Source organism: Acipenser ruthenus, chromosome 41 (assembly GCF_902713425.1).
Source record: "Acipenser ruthenus chromosome 41, fAciRut3.2 maternal haplotype, whole genome shotgun sequence".
Lineage (NCBI taxonomy): Eukaryota > Metazoa > Chordata > Actinopteri > Acipenseriformes > Acipenseridae > Acipenser > Acipenser ruthenus.
The window spans coordinates 6,311,019-6,327,663 of NC_081229.1; the positions used below are offsets into that span (position 1 = coordinate 6,311,019).

At 41.7% G+C, this 16,645-nt stretch overlaps 1 protein-coding gene across 1 annotated transcript in view; it reads left to right on the forward strand.

The window, feature by feature from the left end:
- Nucleotides 1–9,309: 9,309 nt before the first annotated feature.
- LOC117964934 (class I histocompatibility antigen, F10 alpha chain-like) overlaps nucleotides 9,310–16,645 on the forward strand; it is a 39,103-nt gene continuing 31,767 nt past the window's right edge. Inside the window, exon 1 of the mRNA XM_059010676.1 lies at nucleotides 9,310–9,497. Within this exon, the coding sequence (XP_058866659.1) occupies nucleotides 9,446–9,497 (52 nt within the window). The 5' untranslated portion in view covers nucleotides 9,310–9,445. The remainder of the gene's footprint in view (nucleotides 9,498–16,645) is intronic.

Here is a 16,645-nt window from a genome sequence, read left to right on the forward strand (position 1 = left end):
AGTGAGTTTAACTTTATGTATCTCTGTCTGCCTGTCTCTCTGTGTGTTCGCCTGCCTGTCTTAGTGTCTGTTTTTTCTTCCTGTCTCTCTGTCTGTGTGTTCACCTGTCTGCCTGTCTCTCTGTCTGTGTGTTCTGTCTGCCTTTCTCTCTGTCTGTGTTCACCTGTCTGTCTGTCTCTCTGTCTGTGTGTTCACCTGTCTGTCTGTCTCTGTGTTCACCTGTCTGCCTGTGTGTTCACCTGTCTGCCTGTCTCTCTGTCTGTGTGTTCACCTGTCTGCCTGTCTCTCTGTCTGTGTGTTCACCTGTCTGCCTGTCTCTCTGTCTGTGTGTTCTGTCTGCCTTTCTCTCTGTCTGTGTTCACCTGTCTGTCTGTCTCTCTGTCTGTGTGTTCACCTGTCTGTCTGTCTATGTGTTCACCTGTCTGCCTGTGTGTTCACCTGTCTGCCTGTCTCTCTGTCTGTGTGTTCACCTGTCTGCCTGTCTCTCTGTCTGTGTGTTCTGTCTGCCTTTCTCTCTGTCTGTGTTCATCTGTCTGTCTCTCTGTCTGTGTGTTCACCTGTCTGCCTGTCTCTGTGTATTCACCTGTCTGCCTCTCTGTGTGTTCACCTGTTTGCCTGTCTCTCTGTCTGTGTGTTCACCTGTCTGCCTGTCTCTCTGTCTGTGTGTTCACCTGTCTGCCTGTCTCTCTGTCTGTGTTCACCTGTCTGTCTGTCTCTCTATCTGTGTTCACCTGTCTGTCTCTCTATCTGTGTTCACCTGTCTGTCTGTCTCTCTGTTTGTGTGTTCACCTGTCTGCCTGTCTCTCTGTGTGTTCACCTGTCTGCCTGTCTCTCTGTTATTATTATTATTATTATTATTATTATTATTATTATTATTATTATTATTTATTATTATTATTTATTTCTTAGCAGACGCCCTTATCCAGGGCGACTTACAATCTCAAGCAAATACATTTCCGAATCACAGTACAAGTAATACAATTAAGAGCAAGATAAATACAATAACTTTGGTTCAAGCAAGTACACCTGTCTGCCTGTCTCTCTGTCTTTTTTTTAGAAGGGATTGTGTAATTCAGCATGGAAAATATACTATTCTGAGTAGATGGGTATAGAAGCTATGATGTGGTTAGTGGCACAGAGCCTCTTTATAGCAGGCTGTGTGGGGTAGTTGGGTGTGTGGGGAGATGGTGTTCATTGGTAAAATCACCTCCACTCCCCTTTAACAGCTTCTTTCCTGTCGTCATCCCTCCTGCTGGCTCCCGATTGACTGACATGCTTTGCAGCTTTGCCATGACCCTGAAGACACTGCTGGAGGGAAATTACCTGGGAAGTGGAACAGCCCTTAAAGAGGTTTCTCCAGTGAAAGCATAGCAAACTGTAATACGCCATAGGTAAGCAATGTAAAGCCCAGAGAGGCATGGTAAAGCTTATTAAAAAACATGACAAACCATGATAAACTGTTAATGCACAGTGTGGTATAACCATAAGAGGACACTGCCAATTACCATACAAATGAGCTTTTTAAGGCAGTAACAGACTTGCTGAGAGTATGATAAGAAAACAGAGATGTTTCTTTACACCTTGCCTGGCTCAAGTAGACAGTGTTTTGACTGTACCTTCTTCAATTTTTAGCGTTCCTCAGTCTTGGACAGCAGTTATAGGCAGCTGGCTACGTGACCCTCCAAATTGGGCACCAGAGTGATTAACCCATCTATGAATGTTTAACTGAGGCCAAATAAAAGCCATGGTGATGGATTAATCACTCAGTCTCTGTATGTGTGTGTGCAGTATATACACCAGCCGTGTGTGTGTGTGTGTGTGTGCAGCATATACACCAGCCCTGTGTGTGTGTGCAGTACATACACCAGCCCTGTACTGTATCTGTTGTGTGTGTGTGTGTGTGTGTGCAGTACATACACCAGCCCTGTACTGTATCTGTTGTGTGTGTGTGTGTGCAGTATATACACCAGCCCTGTACGGTATCTGTTGTGTGTGTGTGTGTGTGCAGTATATACACCAGCCCTGTACGGTATCTGTTGTGTGTGTGTGTGTGTGTGCAGTATATACACCAGCCCTGTACGGTATCTGTTGTGTGTGTGTGTGTGTGCAGTATATACACCAGCCCTGTACGGTATCTGTTGTGTGTGTGTGCGTGTGTGCAGTATATACACCAGCCCTGTACGGTATCTGTTGTGTGTGTGTGTGTGTGTGTGTGTGTGCAGTATATACACCAGCCCTGTACGGTATCTGGTGTGTGTGTGTGTGCAGTATATACACCAGCCCTGTACGGTATCTGTTGTGTGTGTGTGTGTGTGTGTGCAGTATATACACCAGCCCTGTACGGTATCTGGTGTGTGTGTGTGTGTGCAGTATATACACCAGCCCTGTACGGTATCTGTTGTGTGTGTGTGTGTGTGCAGTATATACACCAGCCCTGTACGGTATCTGTTGTGTGTGTGTGTGTGTGCAGTATATACACCAGCCCTGTATGGTATCTGTTGTGTGTGTGTGTGTGTGTGTGTGTGTGTGCAGTATATACACCAGCCCTGTACGGTATCTGTTGTGTGTGTGTGTGTGTGTGTGTGTGCAGTATATACACCAGCCCTGTACGGTATCTGTTGTGTGTGTGTGTGTGTGTTCAGTATATACACCAGCCCTGTACGGTATCTGTTGTGTGTGTTTGACCTCTCTTTGTTTTCTAGATGAAGTTGAGCGCACTCCACTTGTACACCTTACTGGCTTCCTTCAGCCTCTGCATCATCGCTGCATCCGGCTCCCAAGACCTCCCGCGTTACCTTCTCAACTCCAACCCAGACCCAGCTTCTCCATCTCAGAGCTTGGAGACTGGGCTACTCCAACAGCAGGCTTCACCAGTCCCCAACGCATTGCCATGGAGACTGAGGCCTAGCAACCTGGAGGACCTGGCGAAGCCTGGGCTCAGGGTTTCAGAGAGAGCCTGGGAAGGGGGGAGGATGACAGGAGCCCAGGAGCGCTCAGCCAAGCTTATCCTGAGAAAGACTGAAGAGGAGGAGGAGAAAAGGGAAACCTGGGGGGAGCAGGAAGGGGAGGAGAATGAGAGGAACCAAGCCCTGACCTCCATCGCAGGCGGACTGCAGTCTTTCAACAGGCAGAAGGGAGGGTTCGGGTTCCGATTTGGGAAGAAGCGAGCAGACTGAGGTTAAAATAAAATAAAACATCTGAAAATTTCAAATGCAAAGTTTGCTTTGACTCCGTGTTCATTTATTTGACTATGTATTTGCCATATGAGATATGATCTTTTTTGTAATATATTAAGTAAGGTGGTAAATGTCTGGAATTCTGAAGAAATATTTAGCTTTCCAAACATTTAATGATAAAGGCATTTGGTGGTTATTGAGATTTACATGTACATGTCTGAAGTAGAGCGCTGTGGTGTTTATTTCAGACATTTACCAGTAAATCTTAAGATTTGCCAATATTCTTACTTTTACCGTAACAGATACAGACAATAATAAAGGTATTGAATAGACTGTCCTCTCCTCGTGCAGTCTGCTTTATCAGTGTAGTGTCTGCACAGATCCAGAACGCTACACATATCCTTTTGTTTCACATGAACAATATTATAAGTCACACACCCATTAAACATCTACATCAAAAATCTTTTGTATCCTGAAGACAAAATTCAAAATCTTAACCTAAAATTCTTTACTGGAATTTACAACACCAAAAAACTTTGAGTAAACCAAAGAATAATGCCAGGGTGATTCAGAATAAATTGTGGGAGCCTTGTGAGAGCGGGAGGGTACGTGGAGAATGCCAGGCAAAGGAAAAACGTCTGTGACAGATGTGCTCTGTGACGCACCATATGGCCACCAGAGGGCTGTTTAAAAATGTCAACGTTTAAGTAGAATTGAAAACCGTGCAAAACAGCAAAGTGCTACAAATTCTGAATCAACCTGTATAGTTCCCTGTACCATAAAATAAACACAAGGATCATGCTAGAGTCAAGCAAGGCCATAAGATGTAGCAAATGTAACCCTTACTCCTTGCACACCCGGTGTTATTGTGTTTTACTAGGCCTTATGTCACTTAAATCAATAAGTGCACCAGTGGAAGTGGATACAATGCGTTGTGTTGTGTTGTGTATGAATGAGGTACTCAGGAGAGTGAAAATGTCCCCACCCCCTTTCAACAACTTCCTCCTGCCCCTGTTGACTGACATACTTTACAGCCAGTAACATGACTCCAAAGAGACACTGCTGAGGGGAAATTACCTAGGAAGCAGAACAGTAACACATTTCTTGAGTGGAAAGCTGGTATCAGATATCATACAAACGAGAGGAGGCCATTCGGCCCATCTTGCTCGTTTGGTTGTTAGTAGTTTATTGATCCCAGAATCTCATCAAGCACCTTCTTGAAGGATCCCAGGGTGTCAGCTTCAACATTACTGGGGAGTTGGTTCCAGCCCCTCACAATTCTCTGTGTAAAAAAGTGCCTCCTATTTTCTGTTCTGAATGCCCCTTTATCTAATCTCCATTTGTGACCCCTGGTCATTGTTTCTTTTTTCAGGTCAAAAAAGTCCCTTGCGTCGACATTGTCTATACCTTTTAGAATTTTGAATGCTTGAATCAGATGACCGCGTAGTCTTCTTTGTTCAAAACTGAACAGATTCCATTCTTTTAGCCTGTCTGGATACAACATGCCTTTTAAACCCGGGATAATTCTGGTTGCTCTTCTTTGCACTCTTTCTAGAGCAGCAATATCCTTTTTGTAATGAGATGACCAGAACTGAACACAATATTCTAGATGAAGTCTTACTAATGCATTGTAAAGTTTTACTAATGCATTGTAAAGTTTTAACAGAATAAATAACAGAAGCTTATGAGAAAATGGGATGTTATTTAGCTTGTTTATATAAGCTTTCTCAATGCATAAATCATATTAGTGTGTAATAAGTGTGTAATACGCACACATGTTTTCAGGAGTGTTTGAAGAGTCTTTCTTTTGAATGATAGTGTCCTCAATGCAGCGATCAATGTGGATTTGCACCTGATTCTTCATTGGCAAACTAGTTGCTGATTTGATTACACCTCTAATATGTAACCATGTTTTTATATAAGTCAGCAATATTTATTTAGGTTAAGGGATCCTTAAAAATCAAACCTAAAATCTGTTTGGCATTATAGTCAAACATTGTTTTTTGGGGGGGGGGGGCCTCAGGGATGAAATAAAAAAAGTAATATTATGGGATTAATATAGCTGTGTGTGTGTGTGCGTTTGTGTGTTTCCAAGTGAACCACAGCCTTTCTGAAAGCATTTTAAAGGACGGTCACTGCTAATTGCTGTTTTAAATGCAATTAGAGCTGGGTAGTTTGAATTGATCAGATTTTCTTATGAAGAGACACACAGGAAGGCACAGAACTAGGTAGCTAAGGCTGGCTTCAGACCCTGATTAGCACCAATCTTGAAGAGTGGCGCTAATTGGGAATGGATGAAACCATAGGGAAGTGAGCTGGGTGCTGTAGCTAACAGGCTGGGCTCAGGAACTAACATGATTAAAACACTTAGGCTCCTCATTTCAAATGTGGAGCCGCATGTCTGTCACAATCACCATAATATTTGCCTTGAATCTCCACCAGACTTGTATCATACAACCCTGGCCTTGGGTCTAATGTTTGTAATAAGCTGTTATATCATACTGATTTCTCAAACTTGAATTTAAAGAGAGGCCCTCTGTATGCATGTGCACTGGTTACAGTAAGCTATAATTGAGTGTCCGTGTTCCTTTAAGTTGCATCTTGAAATGTAAAAGTGAAACAGCGAGTGTAACTCGCCAGATATGTGAAGTGGTCTCTGTGGTTTGTAAACAGTCATGTCTGCTTCACACACACACAGCAAACAACCATTGTGTCTTTATCAACTGTCACGTATTTTACATAGACCCACACACATGCATATACACATACAAACACACAGTCTGTACACACAGCAAGACACAGTCCTACAGTACTACACAATACAGTCCTCACAAAGATAGAATCACACAGACAGTTGCTCTTCTTTGCACTCTTTGTAAAGCAGCAATATCCTTTTTGTAGCGACGTGACCAGAACTGAACACAATATTCTAGGTGAGGTCTTACTAATGCATTGTAAAGTTTTAACATTACTTCCATTGATTTAAATTCAACACTTTTCACAATATATCCGAGCATCTTGTTGGCCTTTTTTATAGCCTCCCCACATTGTCTAGAAGACATTTCTGAGTCAACATAAACTCCTAGGTCTTCTTCATAGATTCCTTCTTCAATTTCAGTATCTCCCAAATAATATTTATAATGCACATTTTTATCACCTGCGTGCAGTACCTTACACTTTTCTCTATTAAGTGTCATTTGCCATGTGTCTGCCCAGTTCTGAATGTTGTCTAGATCATTTTGAATGACCTTTGCTGCTTCAACAGTGTTTGCCACTCCTCCTATTTTTGTGTTGTCTGCAAATTTAACAAGTTTGCTTACTATACCGGAATCTAAGTCATTAACGTTGATTAGGAATAGCAGAGGACCTAATACTGATCCCTGTGGTACTCCACTGATTACATTGCTCCAAGTCCTGGATCGCGTGGCACTTTACACACACTTGGTTAAGCTATGCTAGGATTTCTCGGATTTCCCACATCATGCAGGTGTCACAGATTACTGGCTTGAAGTCCATGTTATTTATTTATTTTAGTGTCTGCAGCTGTCAATCTGCTTTCAAACTGCTTCTAACTGCTCTGCACTTTTCAACGATGCACTTCTGACACGCTGTCGCTGGAAGAACTGCCTCGCTTTGCTGTGTTCTGTTGTGCTGGTAGCTCCGCCCCTTCCCCTTGTCTCAGAACGGCGCTGAATTTGAATCAGCTGTTCCGAGTTTCAGTTTGTCATCAGAAAAAGACTGTAGTTCCCTTTCAATTCGAAGACGACCACCAAAGACATTACATATGGCATATCCCTGCCCATTGGGTAGGTATCTCTGAGCTCTCTATACCAGAGCTGCCAATAGGCCCCTTCCTTGGATGATGCACAGATACAAAGAGCGGTCTACTACGCAAGCGAGGAGGCCGATGAAAGACATGAAGACAAAAAAGGCTCAGCCTTTTTCAAGTTGTTGATTCTGGGAAAGCGGCAAGCCAGCTTTCAGCATGAATGCAAGGGAAATACAACCGACTCGAAAAGCTCTTTTCTATCAATACGCTCAGCTCAACACACAGGACTTACAGTACCGTCTTGAGAAGGTGTGGCAGGATGGCATGCAGTGGTGCGGTGTGGTGACGTCACAGACCAGGAAGTAACTGAACCAAAACAGTGGATGGGCGGGTGAAGCTGAATGCTACGGCACTCAGCGTGTTTAATAAATAAATAAACAAAAGATTTAAACAATAACAAAACACAAAACAAAAAGGCGCGATGGCCAAACAAACAGAAACAAGTATATTTTTAAATATAGCTTGCTTCCTTCTTTCTTTCTTTCTTTCGCCCGTGTTCTCCCGTACTCTCCTCTGTACACTCAACTCCACCCGCAGCACGGACAGCTGCAGGTTCTTATACTCTGTCAGCTAATTAAATAATCAGTAGCTGATCAGTCATGCATCCTCACGGGTTTTAAATTATAAATAACAATAACAAAAGACGCAGCGCTTTTATCCGCGCCGCAAACAAAAATACAAATAATAATAAATAGATTCATGACACTCCGCCACAGAAGGAAAAAGAGAAATGGCTTCCTCTGGATAGTAGTTTTATCCCCTCGATGGGCGGGACCGAGTGCATCATCCTAGGAAGGGGTCTATTGGCAGCTCTGGTAGAGAGTTCAGTGATACCTACCCAATGGGCAGGCATATCCCATACGTAATATCTTTGGCGGTCGTCTTCTCTTTCAGGGAACCAGGGTTACTGTAAGTAACCTAATGTTATTTGAACATACTGTAGTTATTTTCACATACTGTAGTTGTTCGAATGTACTCGGCATTTGTAAAGGACCATTGCCAAATTGAAGAAATATGTTTGTGTATGTGCAGCTCGAGAACTTTCTTTTTTTTTTCTGGAAAATTCGGCCTTAGTTCACAGAAATGTTTTTGAGTACCCCTATGATAATTATTTCGGCGGGTGGGACCATTTGTCCCACTAGAGACCATTTTACCTAGGATAATCTATGAAAATTTTAGTCCGGGGGACCATTTTCCAGAGGGGACCATTCGTCACCCAGCCCCCCTACAATAAAGGAATTATTACCATTCGTCCCATGTCTATATATCAGTTCATTGAAAATATGTAAATTAATATATGCTGAAAAACTTCTGAATACTTTTAATTTCTACAGGTTTAGTTGAACTGATTTGTTTATACACACACACACATTGTAAAATTCCTAGACCCTTGAATATACGGTAATGCACCACCTGGAAGATGGTTACTTATTCCCGGTTCCTGTAGTTGACAAAGCAGCGCGTCCTTTTTCACATCTTCCTCAATTAATATATTGCCACTATTTAAAAAAACACTAAAGATTTTAGTGAGCAAGCCGTACCCCACGAGCAGCAGCACCCCAAAGTGTAGCCCATTATAACCTATACAGAACGCATGGGGGCACGTCTTTTGATGACCCATTTACCCCCTTAGACGGCTTGCTCACTAAAATCGTTAGTGTTTTTTAAAAAGAGGAGATGATAACCTATCTAGGGATACCTCGATATTTAGTGAGCAAGCCGTCTATGGGGGTAATTGAGGCATCAAAAGACGTGCCCCCATGCGTTCTGTATAGGTTATAATGGGCTACACTTTGGGGTGCTGCTGCTCGTGGGGTACGGCTTGCTCATTAAAATCTTTAGTGGTTTTGCAAAGAGGGGGTGATAACCTATGTAGGGATAGCTGGATATTTAGTGAGCAAGCCTGGTGGTAAATGTGGCAAAACAAGCGTTTAATATAGGGTACCGCTATGCTGCTGATACAGATTTGTTATTAATATTTTCGTTTTTGTGTTTTTTTTAAAGAAGGAGCGATTATTTTTTTAAATAGTAGCAATATATTAATTGAGCAAGATGTGTAAGTGAGTTAAAACACACAGAAAAAGGACGCGCTGCTTTGTCAACTACATCGCAAATAAGGAACCGGGAATAAGTAACCAACTTCCAGGTGGTCTGTAATGCTACCATTGTTATAAGATGCCTTATTGATTTGTATATACTGTTAATAATAAATAAATAAATATATTAATTAATAAATACAACTGGATACCAGTGACGCGCGGGATGCTCGGATACTGATTGGTGTAAAGTTCTCATTTTGGAAAGTACAGAAGTTAGACAGTAAGGTTAGCTGGGCCGGGTGAAGCTGCGTTGTGAGCGCCAGGGAGACGGAAAGTGCTAAAATAAGGCATTCAGATTAGATAATTTGACGCTGTTTTCGGCTGGATATAATATATCCATCATGTTGTGGCTCATTTTTGTGTCGTTTCTCTGTTTTGAGACGGTCAGCTCCGGTAAGTATTATAATTATATCTAATAGGAAGTCATAATAGAAAGTAAATTATTATAACTGAAGAAAAATCATAAAGTATTTAAATTAACACATAGTTTAATGTTTCTTAATATGATTATTGTACAATGATGCATACTATCCTACGGTTTATATATTTATAATTGTTAAGTGTTTAATATCATATCCTTGTATTATACGGTCTGTCTTTATTACACCCAACGATAGTCTTCAATTGCGCACTTTTGTTTGTAAATGTATATTTCACATTTGGAAATGTGTGCCTGATAATATTTCTACATTTAATTAAAACTGGTATTGTATGAATAAGGTTACACGGCACTATGGTAGTATATGTAGTTGCACCTGTTTTATTATTATTATTGTGGATGAGACGATACCACCGCATAAAAGATTAATTCTCAAACTGAACGCAGTAGGGATTCAAGGAAATGCATGCACATGGATTAGGGAGTGGTTAACATGTAGAAAACAGAAAGTACTGATTAGAGGAGAAACCTCGAAATGGAGTGAGGTGTACCACAGGGATCAGTACTGATCTAGACCTTTACCGCACTCTTCTCTCCTCAGTACTGATCTAGACCTTTACCGCACTCTTCTCTCCTCCTTCTCCTCTACTCTCTCCTCTGCTAAATGTGCTTATTTCCAATCTGTAATCCAAGCCTCCACTAACAACCCACGTAAACTATTCTCTACCTTCTCCTCCCTCCTAAACCCTCCCCCCCCTCCTCCTCCCTCCTCTATCTCCCCTGACGACTTTGCCTCCTTCTTCTCTTCTAAAATCTCAGATATCCGCAAACTCTTTAACACCTCTCCCTCCCCCGCACCCCCTCCTGCTCCAACCCCTACACCCACTACATCCCCTACTAACTCGCCCTCCCTCTCCACCTTCTTGCCCCTCTCAGACTCTGACCTCTCCTCCCTGCTCCAGGGTCACAAACCCACCACGTGTGCCTTGGACCCCCTCCCCACTCACCTCTTTCAAGCTGCTGCTCCTGCTCTACTCCCCTTCATCTCCTCCCTCCTCAACACCTCTCTACTTTCTGGCATCTTCCCCTCTGCCTTCAAAAAAGCCTCTATCACTCCCCTCCTCAAAAAACCTACCCTCGACCCCACCTCCCTCCAGAGCTACCGTCCTGTCTCCCTCCTACCCTTCCTCTCCAAAACCCTCGAGCGGACTGTACACCGCCAGCTCTCTGCTTTCCTGTCCAACCACTCTCTGCTTGACCCTCTCCAATCTGGCTTCCGCTCTGCTCACTCCACTGAAACCGCCCTTCTCTCTGTCACCAACTCACTTAAGTGTGCCCGAGCTGCCTCTCTCTCCTCTGTCCTAATTCTCCTCGACCTCTCTGCTGCCTTTGACACTGTTGATCACTCTATTCTACTATCATCTCTTGCTGACCTGGGGATCTCTGGCACTGCTCTGGCCTGGTTCTCCTCCTACCTCTCCAACCGCACTTACCAGGTAACCTGGCGTGGAGCAACCTCCACACCTCACCCTCTCTTGACTGGAGTCCCCCAAGGGTCAGTCTTGGGTCCTCTCCTGTTCTCTCTCTACACCCGCTCCCTGGGCCCCCTCATCGCATCCTATGGTTTCTCATACCATTTCTATGCTGATGATGCTCAGATTTTCCTCTCCTTCCCCACCTCTGACTCCACCATCTCCTCCCGTATCTCTACCTGTCTGTCTGCTATTTCCTCCTGGATGCACTCGCATCACCTCAAACTCAACCTCTCTAAATCTGACCTCCTTTTCTTTCCCTCCTCCTCCCCCTCCTCTGATCTCTCTATCTCTGTTCCTCTGGAATCTACCACACTCTCTCCCTCTTCCTCAGCTAAGAACCTTGGAGTCACCCTGGACCCCTGCCTCTCTTATTCCCAGCACATCTCCACTCTGGCACGCACTTGCAGATTCTTCCTGAGCAACATCCGAAGAATCCGACCCTTCCTCACCAACTATGCTACCCAGCTCCTGGTCCAGGCCCTGGTACTCTCCCGCCTAGACTACTGCAACTCCCTCCTGGCTGGCCTCCCTGCGTCCGCCACCCGTCCGCTCCAGCTCATCCAGAACTCTGCTGCTCGCCTGGTGTTCTCTCTACCTCGCTTCGCCCACGCTACTCCACTACTCCGCTCGCTCCACTGGCTCCCGATCACCGCTCGCATCCAGTTCAAGACTCTTGTACTAGCCTACAGATGCCTTGATCAGACTGCACCCAGCTACCTCCAGACCCTCATCTCTCCCTACACCCCCACTCGACCTCTCCGCTCCGCCTGCACTAGAAGACTGGCTCTACCTCCGCTACGCTCCCCTGCCTCCCGAGCCCGCTCCTTCTCCACCCTTGCTCCGCAGTGGTGGAACGACCTTCCTACAGATGTCAGGACTGCCCAGTCCCTGACCACATTCCGGCGCCTCCTTAAGACTCACCTCTTCAAACAGCACCTGTAGAACTCCTCTGTTGTATCCTGGGACACTATCACCCTTCATTTAAATATGCTTTATTTTGCTCTTATCTGCCCCCTATTTTACTGCATTTAATCCTGTACCTCAGAATATTGTAATCTCCCAAGTGTTTAATCTGTAGTATTTTGTACTTAATCATATCCTGATGTAACTATCACTACTTAATCATATCCTGATGTAACTTTCACTATTATCTGCTGTATTATTGAATTGTGGTTTATCACACTTGAGAATTATTGTATTTCTTGTTCTTATTGTATGACTTATATTGTAACACTTGAATGTATTTGTATTTGCTTGCGATTGTAAGTCGCCCTGGATAAGGGCGTCTGCTAAGAAATAAATAATAATAATAATAATAATAGATCCTCTGCTATTCCTAATCTACATTAATGATTTAGACTCTGATATAGTAAGCAAACTCGTTAAATTTGCAGATGACACAAAAATAGGAGGAGTGGCAGACACTGTTGAAGCAGCAAAGGTCATTCAAAATGATCTAGACCGCATTCAAAATTGGGCAGACACATGGCAAATGAAATTTAATAGAGAAAAGTGTAAAGTATTGCATGCGGGCAATAAAAATGCGCATTATAAATATCATATGGGAGATAGTGAAATTGAAGAAGGGAACTATAAAAAAGACCTAGGAGTTTATGTTGACTCAGAAATGTCTTCGTCTAGACAATGTGGGGAAGCTATAAAAAAGGCTAACAAGATGCTTGGATATATTGTGAGAAGTGTTGAATTTAAATCAAGGGAAGTAATGTTAAAACTCTACAATGCATTAGTAAGACCTCACCTAGAATATTGTGTTCAGTTCTGGTCACCTCGTTACAAAAAGGATATTGCTGCTCTAGAAAGAGTGCAAAGAAGAGCAACCAGAATTATCCCGGGTTTAAAAGGCATGTCATATGCAGACAGGCTAAAAGAATTGAATCTATTCAGTCTTGAACAAAGAAGACTACGCGGCGATCTGATTCAAACATTCAAAATCCTAAAAGGTATAGACAATGTCAACCCGGGGGACTTCTTTGACTTGAAAAAAGAAAAAAGGACCAGGGGTCATAAATGGAGATTAGATAAAGGGGCATTCAGAACAGAAAATAGGAGGCACTTTTTTACACAGAGAATTGTGAGGGTCTGGAACCAACTCCCCAGTAATGTTGTTGAAGCTGACACCCTGGGATCCTTCAAGAAGCTGCTTGATGAGATTCTGGGATCAATAAGCTACTAACAACCAAACGAGCAAGATGGGCCGAATGGCCTCCTCTCGTTTGTAAACTTTCTTATGTTCTTATGTTCTTATGTTCTTATGCCCAGCCCATAACCCGGCAGACATTTTCTTTGTTGATTTATCTGCCTAAACTGAAGCGTCTTTAGTAATGCCGAGATGAGCTCGAGCGGTGATAAGCGCGCTGTAGAGCGCCCGTTTGTTGTTTGTTGCTAAGTTTTCACTGACGACAATTAGATGTTGTATTTATTAATTTAACATGTATCGTTTATAATTTGGTATGCCATATGTGGTTTATTATTTATTTTCATACGTATGTATGTATTTGCTTTCGTTTTCAGCATTTTGCCGCAGTCACTGGTTTGACAGCATTTCTTTTGAATTAAATGTTTGTGGTTGTTATTAGTTGTTGTTTTATATAAATTATGCTTTATCAATATGGCTATTGTTTTAATTTAAAACAACGATTATTTATTGAAATGATTAGCCTACTTATTCTTTTTATAATATGAATAGTTTTTTTTCATCAACTAATGCTAAATGCCTTCATTCATTCAGAATTACAGTTAAACTTTGTTTATCGGTTTTTAATATACAAAGAACATTGCATATCAACAGTCAACAATGTACATGGTGGTAAGAGTATGCGGGGAAAGAAAGAAAGAAAGAAACGGGAAAGTGAGGAGAGCTGAAGAGTCAGCAGCTACGCGTCATTTATTACAGTGTTAGTGCAGAGCGACACTCCGATCCCATGAGTGTGTGCAGACCTGCCTTCATAATCTCACAGTTCAGTTTGTTATAAAGCGACACAGCAGCACCTCGAGATAAAGCCAGACGACGACCTTTGGATACCTTTTATATGAAGAGATAAAGTTGAAAAAGAAAAGAACAGCCAGTGTAATAAGTACAATAGTCCAGTGTACTCTGCATTCACCTCTTTCAGCCAAGCGTTTTTACCACAGTCTTAAAGTGGGTTAAAAAAAATAAAAAAAAACTTGAGACAGGAGTGTTAAAAACCCACGACTACATTTTCATAACAAAACACCTTCTTTGTAAGATCACTAAATGTAAAAAAGTGAAAAAAAAACAAAAATCTTAAGGGCCACATTGAGCAAATGTTAATATTATGGATCTAATTCCTCAGGGTGGTTCTTATTTAAATGAGCCCCTAAACTCTGTTTTAGACTCATTCTCTGTGATTACTCTGAATGATTTGAATACATTAGTAATGCAGAGGAAATCCTCAACCTGTTCATTGGATCCAATTCCCACTCGATTCCTTAAAGATGTATTTAGTTTTTTGTGTAATGATATTCTTATTATAATAAACAGATCTCTTCAAAACTGCTTTGGTTAAGCCTTTACTCAAAAAATCTAACTTAGATTCTACTGACTTGAATTTTAGACCCATTTCTAACTTGCCTTTCTTAGCTAAAGTTCTTGAAAAGTTAGTAGTCAAACAACTTAACATATATCTGGACAGTAGCAATGTCCTTGAAAGATTTCAGTCAGGGTTTCGATCTGCTCGTAGTACAGAGCCTGCCCTTGTCAGAGTGGTGAATGACTTGCTGATGAGTACTGACTCTTAACTCCATATCCATTCTAGTTCTTTTAGACCTCACTGCTGCATTTGATACTGTGGATCATGCTATTCTAATTGATCGTCTGAAAAGCTGGGTTGGCCTGACTGGAACTGTTCTCAACTGGTTTAAGTCATTTCTAACTAGCAGACAGTATTTTGTTTCTTTAGGGGAGTCTGTACCGGGGTTATCCAATATTACTTGAGGTGTCCCCCAGGGCTCTATTCTTGGTCCAGTATTATTTTCTTTGTATATGCTGCCACTGGGGGAAATCATTCGGAAACATAGTATAAACTTTCACTGTTATGCCGATGATAGTGAAACTAGAGCTTGCAAACTCCCTAAAAAATGATTTGGGCAACCTGACCTCTAATATAAAACCTGATGTAAGAAACTTGGGGGTTATATTTGATTCTGGTTTGAGTTTTGAGACACATATTTGAAAAATTATAAAAGTGTCTTTTTATCACCTACGTAACATTGCTAAAATTAGGTATTTTCTTTCTTTGGCTGATGCTGAGAAACTAAGTCATGCTTTCGTTTCAGTAAGACTTGATTATTGCAATGCTTTATTTGCTGGACTTCCACATCATGTCTCATCACGTTTACAGCTTGTTCAGAATGCAGCAGCAGGGTTCTGACTAGAACCAAAAAACAGGCTCATATAACTCCTGTGCTGGCCTCATTGCACTGGCTCACAATACATTTTAGAATTGATTTTAAAATCTTACTATTAAATTATAAAGCACTAAATAGCTCAGCACCAGACTACCTAAGAGAGATTCTGTCCCCATATAAACCACTGCACACTTTAAGGTCTGCTAACGCTGGACTTTTGTGCCTCCCAATGGTAAAATTGAAAAGGAGAGGAGAAAGTGCGTTTTGTTTTAATGCTCCCAAGCTGTGGAACTCTTTGCCTTCCTCTATTAGAGATGCTGCTTCGGTCAGGATTTCTAAATCAAGATTAACGACTTATTTTTATAGATCAGCTTTTTTAACCTAATCTAGATATAAAGTTTCTGTTATCTATTTTTATCTGCTAACTTTGTATTTTATTTGTCATTCTTATTAATTTTATTTTGTTCTATCTTGATATTTGCTATTTATTGTTATTATTAATATCATTGTGTTTTTTAATTGTGTGATTATATTCGGTCTTGTTTCCTGATCATGATACATACTGTCTGTAAAGCACTTTGAGATACCATGGTATGAAAGGCACTATATAAATAAAATTAAATAAATAAATAAATAAATAAATAAAAAATATCTGCGCAGCCACTTTCGCTAGGGCAAAAATGACAGCGTTAGCAAACCGCTGCGATGGCGCACGAAAACGTGATTTAGAAGTCGAGTCTCGTGTGGCTAACCAAAGCACAGTGGGGGGAGTAAAGTTACATACAACCAATAAGGATTCAGCATTACCATTAAGAGGACGTGCGCGTCTGCGATACGAATGCATGGCATTTTAAAACACAAAAAAGAGGCACAAATGAAATGGCATCTGTCAAAGCAACAAAAAAGAAAGTGTTTAACAGTGACTGGAGTAAAACATATTCATTTATTCTGCGCAGTAGAGTGAGTGAAAACCACGAGTTGTGTTTTTTTTCTTTTTTTGTGGCCTTGACTGTATGATAATGAGTGCTTGCGTGTGTGTCCTGCTGAACACATTAAAAATGGTGGCAAGTATGAAATTGGCATTTTACAAAATATACTTGTGAGCATTTTAATATGTAAAACATCTGCCTGCCCCAGAGCTGCCATTGGTAATAAACAAAAACAGCAGCTGTTTCAACCTTAAAAAAAAAAAAAATAAGTGTACTCTTCTGTGCTGGAGGTTTCAGCACAAGTACCAT